General features: G+C 51.7%; 1 protein-coding gene across 1 annotated transcript in view; it reads left to right on the top strand.

Moving 5' to 3' along the window:
- The window catches only part of TMIE (transmembrane inner ear), a 52892-nt gene that overhangs the window by 21309 nt on the left and 11358 nt on the right, over nucleotides 1-20225 (top strand). The window contains exon 2 of the mRNA XM_032975664.2: nucleotides 6036-6153. Coding sequence (XP_032831555.2) covers nucleotides 6036-6153 — 118 coding nt within the window. The remainder of the gene's footprint in view (nucleotides 1-6035; nucleotides 6154-20225) is intronic.

Raw genomic sequence — 20225 nt, 5'->3', positions numbered from 1 at the left:
TACGCGCACGTACGCGCACGTACACGCACGCACACACACGTACACGCACGTACACGCACGCGCACGCACTGCGTCACGAAGCAGCCCGTGAAGAGGCCCCCACGGCATGCAGTTCTGGTGTCTCAGGTTGCCGATCCCCGGGATAGAGCGTTGCTCCCCCCCCCCACCTCGCCCGTTAATGGATCCGATTCAAATTAAGATTCGAGATCTCGGCGCGTGTGCACTCGTGTACCCGTGTGTGCGTGCACGTGGTGCGTGTCCCACGTGACGCGGGCGGCGTTCATCGCTTAGCGCGTCACATCGCACGTGTTGTTGTTTTTTTATTTAATTATTGATTATTTTTTTTAACGTTCAAATCAACGCACGTCCGGTACAGAGCACTGAGCACAGAACAAGAAGGCGGGGGAGGGGGGAGGGGTGGTCTGGGAGGAGGGACGTGTGGTGGGAGGTGGGGGGGGGCAGAAAATCCGTGAACAAAAAAAATCCCCGAGATCGACACGGCAAGGGCTGAGTGAAAGGGGTGGGTTGGTGGGCGGGGGGTGGGGGCTGAGAGACGTCGCACGGTGTTTAACAACCATCGGGCACGTGCAGCGTGCAACCGGGTCATGTTGTATTCGAACGGGGAGGAATTGAGCTGGTAGGAGCGGAAACGCGGAGCTTGGTGGTGGTGGCGATCGAGCGAAACCGGAGTTCGTGAAAACCCAGGCCCTGGAGGGACTCCCCGGAGACATTTTCCCTCCCTTCTCTTCCCGCATTATTTACTTTTCGAGAATGATTCGTGCCGTGGTGTGATATTTTGATACCTCCCGGCAAAGTTGCGAGGAGGTCTGAGATATTACTATTATTATTGACTCGAAAAGATGATGTGTGCGCCAATGTCAGGAACCGCTGATGATGTCCCCTCGGGGAGAGAAGGAATGCACCGCAAATGGCCACAATGCTGGGAAATGGAAAAAAAACCTAAAAAATTCAACCTCCACCCCCCCCCCCCCCCTCCAAAGATCCCACGGTCGTGCCACGCGTTAGCACGGTTGGCTACGTACGGTGCGAAAGAAGTTTAGCGTGCGTGCGTGCGTTAGCTCGGAGGCCACGACTGGAGGGGAGCAGCTTAGGGAAGGATCGGATGGAAGAGGATGGGGGAGGCCTTCGTCCTGCAGTGGGGAGGATGACAGCAACAACAGCAAACTCACACAGAGATTCATAGACTCACACGGAGATTCATGGACACTCACTGAGATTCATGGACACTCACTGAGATTCATGGACTCACACAGAGATTCGTAGACACTCACTAAGATTCATGGAATCACACAGAGATTCATAGACACTGAGATTCATAGACTCACACAGAGATGCATAGACTCTCAATGAGATTCATAGACTCACACAGAGATGCATAGACTCTCACTGAGATTCATAGACTCACACAGAGATGCATAGACTCTCACTGAGATTCATGGACTCTCACAGATATTGATAGACTCTCACTGAGATTCATAGGCTCACACAGAGATGCATAGACTCACACAGAGATTCATAGACTCTCACGGAGAACCGTAGACTCACACTGGGATCCATAGATTTACACAGAAACTCATAGACTCGCATTAGAGATCAATATACTCGCACAGAGACCCGTAGACTCACACAGAGATTCATAGACTCGCACAGAGATCCATAAACTCACACAGAGACCCATAGACTCACACAGAAACCCATGGACTCTCACAGAGACCCACAGACTCACACAGAGACTCACATACAGACCCAAAGACTTGACACAGAGACCCATATACTGTACGTACTATGGTTACAGAATGATTGCAAATACTTCTCATTTGAATACCTTGTAATAAATAAAAGTTTGATTAAGAAAAATAGAAACAGGTTTGTTTGTTTTTTGCAGGAGGGCAAGGCATTGCCATTTCAGACGTCTCCCCCCCCCCCCCATGCATCTGCAGTGCCCCGCTTTGTACCCATTTCCCCTCGTTTCGTTATTCTCCACGGTAAACCGTTTCGTGACAGCGCGACCCTGGAGGGTTTTTTTTAACTTCAGTGAATTTTCAGCATCGGTCGCGGTCAGAGTGAGAGTCCGGCTTCGACGATCGATGAGGAGGTGCACGGCTCATCGATTCAAGCCCTGAGCCAGCAGTGGGAAGTTCCACATTCCTATGGCAGGGGATCTCCCCTCGGAAGACCCGGAGATAAATCCACGCTACTGCGAGGAGAGACACCGCAAGCTCAAAATATAAAGCAGGCGTCAGGGTGGGGATCGAACTCACGGCCTTCTGTAGACCAGGCGAGGTAGTTGACATCTCCTAGCCACCGTCACGTGTTCCATTTGAGAGCGTGAAAAAAACCTACCCCGAGCAGAAAATAAATCAATCAATGGAGTCTTCTAAGTTCATCCAAGGAAAAAAAACAATAGCACATCTGGAAATATCCCTTAAGGAATAGAAGGGGAAGTGTATAAATATATACACAGTACAAGGCATTACAATTTCAAATATACCCAATGGGAAGCATTTGAAACAACGCAAGGGCTTTGAGATTGTCGCGTTATGGGAGTTTACCGATTTTGGAGCTGACATTTAATTCGGTGCCAGCACCCCAACCTCCCCCGCTACCCCAGAGAGAATCCACATCACGCGTTCAGAGCACGTGGTTTCTATACATTCCCACGTGATGATGATGATGATGATGCCGATGCTGAGCCCACTTCGCTGAGCTATCATTTGTGGTAGCCAGGTCGCACCTGGGAAAATAAATAAGTAATATTGAAAGAAAAAAAACTTTTTAAAAAAAACACGCTTTTATTAAATGTACCGTACTAGTAATGGCAGAACTCCACGACTCCAGGAAGTTGCCCCGAAGCTTGCCACAACGTAAGGGGACCGTGGTGATTTACAGCCAACGTCAGTTGAGCGTGGACAATTAGACCCAAGCCGAAACATAACATAAAAAATGTAGTAAATTTTTTTTATAATATAATATAGTATTGTCATCAGTATGACATAAGTATACCAAGTTTGCAGTCGATACCACCTTGGGAAGTGGGTTAAAATTGAGTTACAAGATTTGAGGATACAACAACAGACAGTGAAATTTTGATTTAAAGCTTTCGTGACTGCAGGGATTCATATTCTTGGTTCTTTCGGTAAAGTCACGTAGAAGGGAAACAATGAAATAATAAAACAATAAAATTATCACGACGTTTCGACTGCAACACAAGCAATCATCATCAGTTTTCACACCTGATGATGATTGCTTGTGTTGCAGTCGAAACGTCGTGATAATGTTATTGTTTTATATAGATTTTATTATTTTATTGTTTCCCTTCTACGTGACTTTACCAAAAGAACCAAGAATACCAGACAGTGAGTTAGTAAAAAAAAGCGTATAAAATAATCATAGTAAAAAGAGTCAGTGACTCGGTAGAAATAAAGAAAAGCCAACTCGTTTCAATCGAGGGACCTCGCACCGACGGCGGAGGGCCGCGTGCCCGGCGAGACGAGAGCGCACGCGATGCCGGCGGATTTCAAGACGCGTGTCCCGCGACTCCTCCTCCTCCTCCACCGCGTCTGTGAATACGCGAGGCGACTCCTCCTCCTCCTCCTCCACCGCGTCTGTGAATACGCGAGGTGGATTTGCGTGGAGTGAGTCCGCGGTGATTGAATCGATTTTTGTTGTCTTTGAAGTGAGTTCATTCCGGGAGGTGCGGTTTGGGGGGGGGGGGCGGGGTGCATTTATATTTGTATATTTTTTTTCTCTAAGCGACACGAAATAAATACGCGAATAAACGCGGTCTCTTTCGCCGATATGTGTCTGTCCACCTGAACGAAAACTTGCGTGCAAACTCATTTCTTCAGAACTGCTTTTTGTTTCGTGTTTAGTTTGTTGTTTACCCCCACCCCCCAACCCCGCTGCCGCACCTCCGATTAGCGCCGGGTTGGCTACGTACGGTGCGAAAGAAGCATGCACCTCCCCCTAGGTCGACTCAGCCACCAAAACGAGCAGCTGGCGCGATGCGTAGCAAACATCGCCACAGTGGGGAGGCAGAAGCGACCGCGGTGTGCTGCTGCCGTAACAGCACTTGCCCCAAACGTCGGTTATGGCGATACGGGGTGGGGTGATCTTGGTCTTTGAGTGAATCTTGATACCGATCCCATCCGACGAAATGCCGCGGCCGCAGAATATTATTCAGTTTCGCCTCCGCAAATCTGATCGCCGCCGCCGCCGCCGCCGCCGCCGCCGCTTGAGACTCCGCAAAGGCTTTGCCCCTGAGCGCGTCGATGGCCCTCGAAGAGTGTGATTACATCGCCGGTGTTAGAATGGTGACCGGCGCTAGAGGCGCAGCCCCGCAATTGCCACTGCTACCGGAAGGACCTCCGCCGTTGGAAGGGTTATACGGGGGGGGTAGGGCGGTAGGGGGGGTAATCTTCGTGTCGTCTCTTTGTCCTCACGCGGGCGTCTTTCGTCGTGTTTACGCGCAAATGTGTGTGTGTGTGCGTGTGCGCGCGTGTATGAGGGAGCGGTGGTGCAGCGGTTAGCGCTACGCTGCCCGGGCGACCCTACTCTATGGTTTTATTCGGTAAAGTCACGTAGATAAAATAAAACAAAATAAAAGAGTATGAATCCTTGCAGTCACGAAAGCTTCAAATCTAGAATTAATAACCGGGCAACCCTGTTTCTGTTGCCGCTCACGGCCACCAACACCGGTGAGGATTATCTGAACCGGTGCTGGGCCTCCCCTAGGTCGCCTCGACCTCAAATGAGTAACCCGGTGCGGTGCGTAGTAAACATCGCCACTGGGGGGGGGGGGGGGGGTGGAGAGACAAAGGCGGCCGCGCGTGGAGCTGCCCACTCACCCCGTGCCGGCCTTCATTTCAGTTTAATTTCAGTTTCATTTATTAGGAGGTATAACTCTGTGAGTGCAACCGCAACAAAAACATGACCACAGAAACATCTTAAAGTGACTTACGCGCAAAACAGAAAAATCCAGGAAAAAACAGCAAAGTCTTCCAGAAAAAAGCACCGCACTTCAACGCTGTGTGCAAAAATCCCAGTGGGATGCAAGTCAAACAATAACAACCATAAGACAATGTAGATTAAAGTTATGAGGCTAACTCTGTACTACAACAAACAAACGTGGCTAAACCAAAACGTTTTTCGAAATAAAAAAAAAGCGATTAAAACAATAATAGGGTTTTTCCCCTTTTTTCTGGCAACAAAACTGAAACCTTTTTTTTACGAGGATTCATGTCTGCATTAACCACAATACCTGCAGTCAAAATGCAAACAAAAAACATACTATGATAATATATGCATTGTCCTTGAAACTGATTGGTCCACACCAAGGGACGGCTTTCTTTTGAGCCTCGACCCAATTTGTGCTCGACCTGATGACAATGCATATATTATCATAGTATGATTTTGTTTGCATTTTGACTGCAGGTATTGTGGTTAATGCAGCAACATGAATCCTTGTGAAAAAAAAGGTTTCAGTTTTGTTGCCAGAAAAAAGGGGAAAACCCTATTATTGTTACATTTTGCTACTGGCAAAGAAGGTCTAATGATGTCGATAAAAACAACTTAACAGTGAAACAATAACATCATAAAAATATAAAACAATAAAATTCTCACGATGTTTCGACTGCAACACAAGCAATCATCATCAGGTGTGAAAACTGATGATTGCTTGTGTTGCAGTCGCAACGTCGTGAGAATTGTATTGTTTTATATTTTTATTATTTTATTGTTTCCCTTCTACGTGGTGACTTTACCAAAAGAACCAATAAAATGAATCCCTGCAGTCACGAAAGCTTTGAATCAAAATTTAACTTAACAGTGATCGTAGGAACTTCGATTCAAATTTAACAATAAACGATATACGTATCATGTACGGCCAAACTTTGCAGCCACAGCTGCCCTTCACAGGTTCCACTCGCTCACAGCACTTGCCCCGACAGTCTGTTGAGGCTACACGGTGCAGGGGTGGGTGCGGGGTTACACCTTTGTCTCTGTGCGCGTGCCAGGGATTCTCAACGATCGCGCCCAAGAAGAAGGTGCCCGTGACGTCCGAGACGGTGGTGTTCTGGGGCATGCGGCTCTGGCAGGTCGTGGGCATCTTCTCCATCGGAGTCTTGGCCGTCAGTGAGTCGGTGCCCGTTCGAATCCGCCGCACTCGGCATCCGCTACGCGAGCGTCTCTCTACCGGGGAAGGGGGAGGCGGGGGGGGGTGCTGTCAGGTGGGGGTCGCCGTACGTCCAATTCACGCAACTGAAACTCGTTCCGAGACGCCTGCAAGGTGGCAGGCTGGCGGTGTTCCCTCGCCCCGACCGCCGAATTTGGGGGAACGCGCAGGTGGCTCGGTGTTTAACGTCTCCTTACCCTCTCATCCAGGGGATGTCTGTCTCTCCATCTCAACCAGCTCACGCCTCCAGTAAACCACGTGACCTCTGTGTGTGGCCACGCCCACTCTGAACCCCCTCTCATCCAGGGATGTCTGTCTCTCCATATAAACCAGCTCACGCCTCCAGTAAACCACGTGACCTCTGTGTGTGGCCACGCCCACTCTGAACCCCCTCTCATCCAGGGATCTCTGTCTCTCCATCTAAACCAGCGCACGCCTCCAGTAAACCACGTGACCTCTGTGTGTGGCCACGCCCACTCTGAACCCCCTCTCATCCAGGGATCTCTGTCTCTCCATCTAAACCAGCTCACGCCTCCAGTAAACCACGTGACCTCTGTGTGTGGCCACGCCCACTCTGAACCCCCTCTCATCCAGGGATCTATGCCTCCCCAACTGAACCAGCTCACGCCTCCAGTAAACCACGTGACCTCTGTGTGTGGCCACGCCCACTCTGAACCCCCTTTCATCCAGGGATCTATGTCTCCCCACCTGAACCAGCTCACGCCTCCAGTAAACCACGTGACCTCCGTGTATGGCAGCGTCCTTAGGGGTACGGTGAATGGAGGTTTGGGGGGGGTGTGGGGGGGGGATCGCCCCGAGCCCCGCGTTTTGGGGGGTTGGAGGGACCCGCGACTCTCCCCGCCCATGGACGTCCCCGGGAATTGCTTGCGTTGCGCGCCGCATCCCACGCCGCCGTTCATCTTCACGGCAGGGAGTCGTTCTTCGCTCTCCGAACGCGTTCGTGATGAATTGGCGACGGCACCAGCCAACCCACTTGCACCCGGCACACCCCTGCGGGTTCGCGTGGAACGCCGCATTCCGCTGACATTTCACAGCACGGTATCAGTTTGTGGCAGATTCCGGACGAAAAAAAAATGAGTGTGGGGAGAGGGGAAATAGATATATAGCGGGAGCTGCGTTTTCATATTAGCGTGGCTCTCTCACTCTCTCTCAAACACTCTCACACTCTCACTCTTTCACTCTCTCTCACTCTCACTCACTGTCGCTCACTCACTCTCACTCACTCTTTCACTCTCTCTCACTCTCTCTCAAACACTCTCACACTCTCACTCACTCTTTCACTCACTCTCACTCACTGTCGCTCACTCACTCTCACTCACTCTTTCACTCTCTCTCACTCTCTCTCACTCACTCTCACACACTCTCTCTCACTCACTCTCACACACTCTCTCTCACTCTCTTTCACTCTAAATCTCACACACTCACTCACTCTCTCTTACTCACTCTTTCACTCTCACTCACTGGCTCTCAAACACTCACTCTCTCACTCTCTCTTACTCACTCACTCTCTCACTCACACTCACTCTTTCACTCTCACTCACTCTTTCACTCTCACTCACACTCTCACTCACTGTCTCTCAAACACTCTCTCTCTCACTCTCTCTCTTACTCTCTCACTCACTCTCTCTCACACTCTCTTACTCTCTCTCTCTCACTCTCTCTCTCACACTCTCTTACTCACTCACTCTCTCTTACTCACTCACTCTCTCTTACTCACTCACTCTCTCACTCTCACTGTCTCTCTCACACTCTCTCTCTCACTCTCTCTCTGTGCATGCTGTGAAGACGGTGTGTCTAACCGTGCCCCTGGCGTTGACATTACCTGCCAGTGAGGGCCTAGTTTTACGTGTGCATCCTAGCCTCGCCTGACGTTCGTTTTTTGCGCTTTCCAGCTACCTCTTTAAATCTCCGAGCACCTCCGAGTGCTCATCATCTTCTTCTCCCCTCCACCTCTGTGAATGCCTCCAACAACAGACACAGGCTCGTGATGTCTCTCACTTCTGCATCTCTTTTTACTCTCATCACACTCGTTTACTCGGCAAGCCTGCGGCCTACTCACAGCCCTGCACCCACTACCTTTCCCCCTTGCCCTCTGTTACATCCTTCCTATTCTTCTGCTTTACTGCAAACATTAAAATCGCTCCTCTTTCTCACTCCCCTCCTCTCTGCTCCCCCCCCCCCTCTCTCAGCACAGCTGATTCCCTGCCCCCACAGCACCCATCACGTCACGTGACGCTCGTGACAACACCTGCTCACAGCCCCCCCCTCTCTCCTGTCGCCACCCTTCGCCCCCCCAACCCCACCCCAACCCCACTCTTATTTTCCACCCATCTCTTCTTGTCTTGTTCTCTCCTTTCATTCGTGCAGCTAACGACGTTTATTTATTTACATACAATTTATTTTTTGATTTATTTACTTACTTACAAATGCCACGCCACGCCGGAGGACATCTCTCAAACCGCCCAACAGGGACTGTTCTGCTTCACCGCCACCTGAGATAAAGGTAGACGACGTGATAGACGCCGCTGCTGGACAGTGTGTGGGGAAGCGGAACGTCATCGCCGCGACTCCCGTGCACCGTGGCTATGTGGTCCTCTTCGCCAACGCGGAGATGGTGGCGCGCGTCATCGCCACGGGGCTCACCTTCAGGGGGGAGATATTTGTGCAATGCACGCCTCTCTCCTCCCCCGCGCGAAAAGTGCTCACCTCCAACGCCCCCCACCACCTTTCCTCAAAACTGCCGACCTACAACGAGACCTTGAGCGGTTCGGCAAAGTTGTGTCCCGAATCGTCACGCTGACCTCGCGCACGCGGGGACCCATAAATGGCGCACGCCTTGTCGTTCAAGCGACGAACTTTCATGATTTTAAACGGCAACAACACGGAACTCAACGTGAACTTTAAGTGCACTTCGGAAGGCTACGCCTACACCGTGTACGTGTCCACCGCGTTGCCGCGCTGTTACGTGTGCGGTGGCTTCGGCCATGCCCGTGCAAAGTGCACGGGCAAACCAAAAGGAAAAAAACGTGCATCCTGCAACAAACGTCACGCAGCAGCAACAGCGCCAGCAGCTGCAACCGCAGCAGCAGACACCACAGCCACAGCAGCGCCGGCAGAAGCAGCAGCAGCTGCCGCAACCTTCGCAGCGGCAGAAGCAGCTGCAACATCAGGAGCAGCAGCAGCCGCAGCCGCAGCAGCCACAGACAAAGCAGCCTCAGCAGCAGCAGCAGCCACCGCAGCCTCAGCAGCAGCAGCCGCAGCCACCGCAACCTCAGCAGCAGCAGCAGCCACCACAGCACGAGTGCCAGCTGCTGCAGCAGCAGGATGCTGACTAGGCGACCGGTCGCACAAAGCCGCCCACCGACGATGAAGATGACGAGGACTTCACCCTCGTCACCTCGCGCAAGCGCAGGGTGAAGCCCGGCCATGGCGGAGGAGGCCACGCAGCCCCTAACCCTAAATGCGCGGCCACCGCCGATCATGAGCCCTACCCAAAAGACACAGCAGGACGAGCAACACCCCCCCAGAGAGCGCCGTCCTAGACGGCGTTGCGAGGAATGAGCACAAAGACATGCTCGACGGTGACCCATCTGAGGACAACACGGTGGGACAAGGACCGCCAACACCCCCACCGCCGCACGCCGCACGCCGCCTCAGCATTCTCAGAGCAAGAGGAACCACCGGCCGGTACGGCGCCTAACGACGCCACACTGCAAGAAGGCGACGAAGGCCGGCTCACCTCATCCGAGGGGAGAGCAAAAGACCCTCCACTACCAGAGGGCAGCCACCCTCTTCCCAATGAGGCCCTGCCATCACCAACGGCAAACGAGGTTTCTGCCGAGTCACGGTTTGACGAGCTGGAGGACTCGGACGACGAGGTGTCGGAGACCGAAGGAGAGGACAACGTGCGTGAACTCAGCTACTCACAAGTCAACAGCGAGTGCGATTACACACCTGGAGACATCCACAGCTTCCTCGGGAAAACTTTCAGGAAGCGTCAAGTTAGGGTCGCGGCCGTTTTTCCTGACCTCACCGCTTTCCTCAAAGCATCCCAACAAATTTGCCGCAACAGCGACAGGTTTGGTTTCTCAACTCACGATTGCTACCACCTGAAAGCGTTCATGCGCAAGGCGAAGAAGGAGCTTACTTTTGCCCAGAAGTAACCCAGCCCCCCGCAACTACTTTTAACACTACCACCACCACCACCACACAACTACATGATGGCTTCAGCTATTAAGGTTGCTAGTCTGAACTGTAACAGCGCTCGCAGTAACAAGATGTGGGACCAGATCTGCCGCTTTGTCAGGGAACACGAAATAGATGTGACTCTCCTCCAGGAAACTCACCTCGACGCCACTCTGGAGGCCCAATGCCAGCCTTTCTTAGGCGGCCGAGGCCTTCTTCAGCCATGCCGAGGACAACCTCGCCGGCGTGGCAATTGTGCTCAGTTCACGGTTTGCACCAGAGAATGTCTCCTTCAAATAAATCGTCAAAGGTCACTTGATTTCTGTCGAATTCGTCCTGAATAAATCCTGCTTCAGGTGCTATAACGTGTACCCGCCGAGCAAGGCCCCCGAGAGGAAGCTCTTCTTCGGCACGCTGCGGGACGCACTTGCGACAGACGACGTGGACGACGTGCTCACCGTCATGGGAGGAGACTTTAACTGCACCCTTGACCCGGCTCTCCACCGCAACACTGCTGAACCTCACCCTGAATCCGCACGGCCGCTCGCCGAGCTTGTGCGGAGACTGGATCTGCGTGACGTGTGGCGACTACAGCATCCAGCCCAGTGGCAGGACTCTTGGTGCCGCTGCGGTTCTCAAGGCAGGATGAGCCTTGCCAGGCTCGACCGACTATACGTCAACGCCAGCAGCGTTAACCTGCTCGGGGACAGTAAAATCGTACCCTCCGTTTTCTCCGATCACCGCCTGGTCTCCGTGCTGATGCGAATTCCCAGAGCGGAGCAGCACAGCGCCTACTGGAGACTGAACGTACAGCTGCTTGATGACACCGACTTCAGAGAAACCTTCAAAGCCTTTTGGGCTCAGTGGCTGCCTACCAAAGGCAGCTTCAGCTCCCACCAGCTGTGGTGGGACAACACAAAGGTGCAGGTCAGGGTTCTCTGTCAGCAGTTCATGAGCCAGCACGCCACCGCCAAGAACGAGGTGGTGCGCCAACTGCAGAACGAGCTGCTGGCGCTTGAGGCAGAGCTGAGCTCATCCCACGGCACACAGCAGGGTGAGACGCTACTGGAGAAGCAGCGGCTTTTCAGGTCCATCACGGACGAGCAGGCGGCACATCGCGCTTTTGTGTGCAAAAAGATGCAGCACCTGTCGCAGATGGACTCTCCCTCTAAGTTTTTCTTCCAGTTAAACAAAGCACCGGCCAACACCACAAAAATTTCCAGTTTGCGAACTCCAGATGGACAAACAGCAACATCTGAGAGCGAGATCGCCAAGACCGCCAGGGATTTTTACTCACAGCTTTTCGCCGCCGAAACCATACACGACGAGGCTGTCTGGGAGCTACTGGATGGGGGCCCTACCTTAGGAGTCCCCGGGCGGGATCGTTTGGACAGCTGGTAAAGCCCCGGGGATTGACGGCCTGCCGGTTGAGTTTTATGCGGCCTTCTGGGATGAGCTTGGCCCTCCACTACTACAATTGTTGACGGAGAGCCTGCAGAAGGGGGAACTCCCACATAGCTGCAGGAGAGCGGTGGTCTCCCTGCTACCCAAGAAGGAGGACCTGCGTCTCGTCGTGAACTGGCGACCCGTGTCCCTCTTTGTGCGCTGACTACAAAATCTTCTCCAAGGTGCTGGCAAACCGTTTCAAGACAGTGCTGGGTCAGCTGATCCTGCCGGAACAATCGTATTGCATCCCCGGTTGGTGCATATACGACAACATCGGTATGGTCAGAGACGTAATCTTCCTTGCAGAAGCACACAACATGGACTTAGGCCTCCTCTTCTTAGATCAGGAGAAGGCCTTTGACAGGGTGAGCCACGAGTACTTGGATAAACTCAATGTCGCTCGGCTTCGGCCAGGCCTTCATCTCGCACGTTAGGCCCCTGTACACGGGCACATCCAGCCTCTTGAAGATAAACCAGCGGCTCGGCGCCCCTTTCCCTGGGACGAGGGGGGTCAGACAGGGATGCCCCCTCTCGGGGCTGCTGTACACCCTGTCCATTGAGCCAGTGCTATGCCACCTGAGACGAAATCTGACTGACCTCAAAGTCCCGGGACCTGAGAACGCGGTCATCAAGCTCTCGGCTTACGCAGACAACATATGTGTCGTCCTCAACGACATGCATGACGCCTCCGTGCTCTGCCAGGCGGTTGCAGTGTACGAGAGGGGGGCCTCCTCAGCCAGGGTCAACTGGCCCAAGTGCGAGGCCCTGTGTTTGGGGTCGCGAGGCGGCGTTCGCTCTGTGCTCCTCCCAGGAGGAGTCGTTTGGCGGGACGACGGAGTCAAGTACCTGGGGGTTTACCTGGGGAAACCACGTGACGTCGCTCTGAACAACTGGACCGAGCTGGCCAACACAATCGAGGCTAAATTACTGACATGGGCACGCCTCACTCCTGCAGATGTCATTCAGGGGCCGAGTGCTCGTCGCTAACACCCTGGCAGCATTCGTGCTGTGGCACAAGACCAAGGCCCTCCAGCCTCCCGCTTGGCTACTCACCAGAGTCAACCGCTCACTCACGCACTTCATCTGGCATGGAAAGCACTGGCTCAGGCTGGGCGTTCTCTGTCTGCCGGTTGCCGAGGGCAGCCAGGGTCTGGTGGACGTTGCCGCCAGGGTCACGAGCTTCAGGCTCTTGGCCGTCAGGCGGCCGCTGTACGACCGGGAGGAGCTATCCTGGAAGTTGCCGGCCCTTGCCCTGCTGAGGAATGCAGGGGGGTGCCTGGAGTACGGAAAGGAGCTCTTCCTGATTGACGTGAGCCTGGTCGACTACACGAGGCTGCCAGGTTGTCACCAGAGCCTCTTGGACGCGTGGCAGAGCTTCGAGTGGAGCAGAACGCGCGCACCCTACGACCTCGCGCAGTTCCTGATCGCGCCCTTGTTCTGCAACAGCCTTTTCCAGGGAATCAGAGGAGAGAGGACCCTGGCTCAACGCCTCACATCAGCAGGGCTGCAGACAGTCTTCCACCTCGTGCAGGCCCACCAGCCCAAGTGGAAGACCGCAGCTGAGATCGCCAACACCGCAGGGCTCCGCTCCATGCTCGCTGGGGAGAAGCTGCTGCGGGACGTCGCTCCGTGCCATGAAGGAGCTGCGCCTGAAACTGGAGGCACCGGAGGATAGTGGCGGCCCTCCACCCCCCTCCTCCTCTTTCCCAGAGTTGCGCTTCTCCTGCACGCACCCCCCCCAGCCACAGCGACGCCGACATGCTACTGAAGCTCCGAGGCTGCAGGAACGTGCCCCTCAAGAGTGCCCAATACACAGCACTCTACACGTGGCTGTGTCAAGGCGCTGCATTCCTGGGACCTGGCCGACCTACCGGACACAAAATGGAGAGATCATTTCTCTCCCCTCATTGCGACCGCCCCTCAGTGGAAACAAATGTACAGTCTCCCGTAGCCAAACGCTGCGGTGACCTCCAGTGGAGGTTGGCACACTGCACGTTGCCATCGGCCGTGTGACTCAGCCGAATCTCGCCAGAGGTAACAGACTTGTGCATCTCCTGCCGTGCCAGGGAGGATCTGCCCCACCAGTACTTACACTGCCTGCGGCTCAAACCAATGTTCCGCCTTTTGGGGGACATTTTCAGGAAACTGGGGGTACCCTTCTACAACAGCAGTTTCGTATATGGGGTGGTGCCTTACCTGGCTAACAAGCGCCATGACCTCGCCAACTTCGCCTGTGCTCAGGCGAAGATGGCGGTGTACAGAACGAGAAAAAATATGCTGGAAGGTGACACTGACGGCTGCTCTGTGCTTCCAGTGTTCAGGGGCCTGCTCAAGGTGCGGCTCCGGCTGGAGCACGCCATGTACCACACACACGTGTCGGTGATGTGCACGTCTTCTTCGAACGCTGGGGAGCCGGAAAAGCCCTCTGTACTAGCGTGGACGGCACCCTCCACGTGTTCACCTTGTGAAGCGCTCGCTCGTCAACGTGGCGTGCGCGAATGACCACCACCACCACCACGTGACTTTTCTTTCATGTTGTGCGCGGTGCTTTTTAGCGCCACAGCGCGTGGATTTGTAACGTTTATTTTCATTTGTTTGCTGGTGACTTTGTGTATTTCATATCGAAATAGCCTCCAGTGCTTTTGCTGCTGGCGGCAATAAAAGTTGTTTAAAAGTCAAAAAAGTCTCTCTCTCACTCACTCTCTCACTCACTCTCTTTCTCTCCTCCACTCTCTTCTCTCGTGAAGAGCGGGGGGTGGGAGGGAGGGGGTGGAAGGGAGGTGGGGGGAGGGTTGGGAGGGGGGTGGGATGGAGGGCCGGTGGTGAAGGAGGGGGATGGGAGGGAGGGTGTTGTCCTTTAAAGCGTCAAGCCACAGGAATTTTGTGAGTGTTGTTGCCCGAGTCATTGAGAGTCCGACGAGAGGCGCGGTAAACTTAGACTCGCTCTTTGTTTACTCCGCCGCCGCCGCCGCCGTACGGAACAGGCTGCACACCCCCCCCACCTCCACACCGCCTTCTCCTCGACGTCGCCTCTGCGTGTCGGAACTCGCGTAGAGCCACTCCGGAATGCGCTCTCGCGAAATGTTGATGGGGCGCGCGTGCGCGCGCCAGAAATCACGTGTCCCGCAATGAGAGGAGCGCGCGGGTCATGCTACACGGGACAAAACTGCGCCCCTCCGCTCCGCGCCCCTCCCCTTCCTCTGTACGACGGAGAAATCCCCTAGGCAGCAGGTGAATCGAGTTCACGCTGTTTCTGTGGCAGGGTTGTTGGTTACCGCCGCTGCGGTCCGAGCGCCGGCGGGCGCTCATGCCGTGCTCCGAACCCCGGGGGCGATTCCTGCTCGCGCCCATCAACGCCGGGGGTGACGATTTGTCTGAACCGGTCGTGGGCCATCCCCGAGGTGGACGCGAACCTCAGAATGAGTCGCCCATTCGTGTGCCGTGCCGGCCTTCATAGGTGCTCTCTACCAGCACTGAACCCAACAGTCTGTTAAGGCTACACGGGGTGTCGTTGTTGAACGGCTGAACAGTTTATTTAGAATTGCCCTGTGAGCTAAGAAGCTCTTGAATCGGGTTTCATCAACAAAACCAAAAAAAAATGTCAAAATTAAAAAGACAACGTTTGCAACAGGTCGCGTGAAAATTAGCTGCAGTTTTCTTGCAGTAAGTTGTCTCACCTGATGACGATTGCTTGTGTTGCGATCGAAACGTCATGATCCATTATTTTTTCTACCCACGTGACTTTACCGAAAGAACCAAAGAGTATGGCGTCACAAAAGCTTCAAATCAACAATAAAGCAATGAAAAAAGTCAACAAATTTTAAAAAAAATTATTATAATACATTACTTAATTATAAATTGTATATTTCACTAAAGTGAACATTTAAGATTAGAGAAAGATTTTGCAAAATAGTGCATCTAGAGTGAGGAATAAAATTCGACGTAAAAATATGTATTGCAAAACGAGGAATAGAAACGCCTTTGGTAAAATAGTTTTCTTGTACAAACAACAAATTCAAGTAGCACGAGTCGCACTGCCCCTGCCGTGCTGCTTCCGACGTTGTAACGTCAGTGGTGGTTGCTGGCCAAACCAAAAAAAAGCTGAATATAAAGTAAAATCTAATTCATCGTTGAATAAAATTGGCACATTTTATTTACGTTTAAACACTTGGGGTCGCAAAATTGGGAGAACACGTTCCGTTTCTGTTTTTTTTAACAACTCCGTTAAGTTTTTATTTAAAGCTTTCGTGACTGCAGGGATTCATATTCTTGGTTCTTTCGGTAAAGTCACCACGTAGAAGGGAAACAATAAAATAATAAAAATATAAAATTCTCACGACGTTTCGACTGCAACACGAGCAATCATCATCAGGTGTAAAAACCACAGCAAGAAACATTTCACACCTGATGATGACTGCTCGTGTTGCAGTCGAAACGTGAGAATTGTATTGTTTATATTTTTTATTATTTTATTGTTTCCCTTCTACGTAACTTTACCGAAAGAACTCCGTTAAGCTTCGAACGTGTCACTTTAAAAAAATATACTAATAATCGGAAAACCCTCCGCGGAATGACACTTACTTTTGTGTGATTTTATAAATGGAGGAAATGGGTTATTAAATTGCCCGCTATTATCCTCTCCCGGGCACTTTGACAGAGTTAGAAATGGTACAGCTTGATCGTCATGATTATGTCCTTAGGTACGGAATTATGTTTTTTGTCCCGCCCAAATGTAATGTCATGATTGTTGAAAATCAACAAATTACTATAAATTTAACGGTCTCCTGTTGTTCGTAAACTACCGAGCACGATAATTCCACGTGTTAAACGTATCCTTTTTTAAAATTTATAAACCAATAAAATGTGGTTTATAGCTTATTGGTAAAAAAAAAATCTATTTACATTTAACACGTGGAATGATCAGTCTCGATAGTTTACAAACGACATCAACGTTTCTTATTATGTAAGCCGTTATTAACAACTCTCAGATTCAATGAACGTTATTACAACCAGTGTAACACGTCGGAGGCTTTCGCAAGCAATATTATCCATGATAGAGTTTTTTGTTGGGTTAGATCACGTTAATTTAAAATGTGTCGTTAAACCGAGCCACCAACCGGCACCGTCAATTAGTAAGGTTAGAGTACTCATTGTAAATGTTGCAGTGGGTTAACTCTCCAACACACAACCGGTGTGCTGTACTAGTAACGAATCGGCACGTTTTGTTTACGTGACAACCCCCACTAATTGGCTGTGTCGGGTGGTGGTGGGTTTAACGACACATTTATATTTACGTGATGTAACCCCCCCCCCCCCCACGGAATACTGATCAGGCACCATAGATTAAAAGTTACATTTTTATTAATTCATGAGACTGGTATGCCAGCTTGGACACTGGTGACCGTACGAATATTCCCCAAGGTAGAATTAGATTTAGCTCTCTCAATTTAGCTTCAGCCCAGTTCCGAGGGAGTGCGCGTGACTTGCGTTTGCTTACGTAATGCAAGTGCGGATGGATGCACGCTCGCTCGTTCGCTTACGCAGCCGCAGAGGAGCGCATCATCCGGGCGGTGATGCAAATGAAGAGCCCGCCAGGATTTTTTTTTTTTTACAGATTAGACCACGAAAAATTATGGAACATAAAGTGTGAGGAGCGCGTTGCCCGATTCCTCGGGTCAATCATGATTTTTTTATTTTTTGTTTCGAATTAGAAAGGATATTATGCGCAGCGTGTTTCCGAAAAGGAGTGTACCAAAAATGTTTTTCTTGCCGTTGATTTTCACACCTGATGATGACTCCTTGTGTTGCAGTCGAAACGTCGTGAGAATTTTATTGTTTGATATATATTTTATTGTTTCCCCTTCAACGTGACTTTACCGAAAGAACCAAGAATATAGTTGAATTGTTGTTCGAGATGCTGACATCAATTTGATATGAATACTGTGTACTGTATATATATTCAAGTATGCTTTGAAAAGCCCATCTCTTTAAAGTGGCCTTTCCTCTCTAGATTGGGTGGTTTTCCCTCGGTTCTGTTTTTGTTTCACTGCTTTTCGTGCGTTGCGCATTGGGATCCGAAGGATGGAATGCCACATTATATATTTGAATTATTATTATAATACATATTGTTGGTTCATTCGATTTATCAGTTTTAGTTTGTTGCGAATATTGATTGGAACTAACCCCATTATTTGACATCATGACAAGTCAACCCGTTCACCCGACTTAACACCATTAGATGTTTTTTAATCTTTGAAGTCTACTTCGAGCCTACCAAGGGCCCTTGAAGAACTTAAACATCGCATCGTCGATGCCGCTGTGGGCATCCATCCCCACAGATGTGTTGGAAAATGTTCGCTCAAGAGTTTGAACGCCGAATTAGATTGATTATCGTGAGCGACGGGCGGCATGTTGAAGTTTATTAATAATTCCAGAATGTCTAATCAATAGCAACGTGTAAGTCTATGACATGTATTCATGTTATATTTCTGTCGGAATCTCGAATAAGAACAAAGCTAGTCAACGTTCTTTTGGTATATTCGTTTTCAGACAACCAGCCAGGGTGGCTAGGAGATGTTAACTTCCTCCCTGGGTATGCAGGAGGTCGTGGGTTCGATCCTGATCCTGACGCCTGCTGTATAATTGGAGCTTGCATCTCTCTCTCATCATCAGGGTGGCTAGGTGTTAACTACCTCGCCAAACACTCTAAACGTGTGACGTTGATGATTAATGTGGAGGGAAAACTAGGAGAACCCAAAGAAAAATCAACACCACCACGGGGAGAGAGCGAGAGAGACACGCAAATTCCAAGTATACAGCAGGCATCAGGGTCGGGAAAGAACCCACGACCTCCTGTACACCCGGCGAGGTAGTTAACATCTCACCACGGGGAGAGACACCGCAAACTCCAAATATACAGCAGGCGTCAGGGTCGGTATCGAACCCATGACCTCCTGTACACCAGGCGAGGTAGTTAACATCTCCTAGCCACCGTGTCTACCTGGGGCCACTGGTTAGAGCCACTCACTCACCCCCAACCTCTTGGCTTTCTCGGCCCTTCGCTTCGAAGGCTCCCCCTCTCCCCGACCTCTGCCACGTTCAAGTGTGAACCCTTGAAAAACGAGAGAGAATGCGAGAGAGAGAGAGACAGAGTGGCCGGCAGTGATTTCTCGTGAGATTTTCTCGCCCTTTCTGATCGCCTTCTTAAGGAGTCGCGGTGGGGGGCCGACGGCTACTCGCTTTGGTTTTTGTTTTGCTCGCACGCACAAAGGTAAAGGTGCCCCCCCCCATGGTATAGCCTTGACTAGGCTTGTACGGGCAAGTGCCTGTCAGCGAGCACTGATGAAGGCCGACACGAGGGCCTAGGTAGTGTCCACCCTGGGTAGTGTCCACCATGGGGTAGTGTCCACCATGGGGTAGTGTCCACCCTGGGTAGTGTCCACCATGGGTAGTGTCCACCATGGGTAGTGTCCACCATTTCAGTGTCCACCCTGGGTAGTGTCCACCCTGGGTAGTGTCCACCAATGGTAGTGTCCACCCTGGGTAGTGTCCACCATGGGTAGTGTCCACCATATTCAGTGTCCACCATGTTCAGTGTCCACCCTGGGTAGTGTCCACCCTGAGCAGTGTCCACTCTGGGTAGTGTCCACCATGGGTGGTGTCCACCATGGGTATTGTCCACCCTGGGTAGTGTCCACCATGGGCAGTGTCCACCATGGGTAGTGTCCACCATGGGTAGTGTCCACCCTGGGCAGTGTCTACCATGTTCAGTGTCCACCCTGGGCAGTGTCCACCATCGGTAGTGTCCACCATGGGCAGTGTCCACCATGTTCAGTGTCCACCCTGGGTAGTGTCCACCATGGGCAGTGTTCACCACGGCTCAAAGGACCAACAGGGAGAGAGAGAGAGTTGAAAGAGTGAGAGAGAGACTTTTCACTTTTAAACAACTTTTATTGCCGCCAGCAGCAACAGCACTGGCGGCGATTCCGATATGAAAAACACAAAGTCACCAGCAACACAAATACACAAAGTCACCAGCAACACAAATTAAAATAATCGCTACAAATCCACGCGCTGTGGCGCTAAATGCACCGCGCACAACACGAAATAAAAGCCACGTGGTGGTGGTGTTGGTGTTCATCGTGCACGCCACGGTGACGAGCGAGCGCTTCAGAAGGTGAACACGTGGGGGGTGCCGTCCACGCTGGTACAGAGGAGGGGCTTCTCCGGCTCCCCAGCGTTCGAAGAAGACGCTCTGAACATCACCGACACGTGTGTGTGGTACGTGGCGTGCTCCAGCCGGAGCCGCGCCTTAAGCAGGCCCCTGAACACTGGAAGCAGCACAGATCAGCCGTCAGTGTGTGGAAGAGAGGGGCAGGAT

This window comes from Petromyzon marinus, chromosome 56 (assembly GCF_048934315.1).
Source record: "Petromyzon marinus isolate PM22_M1 ecotype Great Lakes invasive population chromosome 56, UKy_Petmar_22M1.pri1.0, whole genome shotgun sequence".
Classification (NCBI taxonomy): Eukaryota; Metazoa; Chordata; class Hyperoartia; order Petromyzontiformes; family Petromyzontidae; genus Petromyzon; species Petromyzon marinus.
Note: the sequence above shows the minus strand (reverse complement) of the source record. Positions and strands in the feature narration are given on the sequence as shown.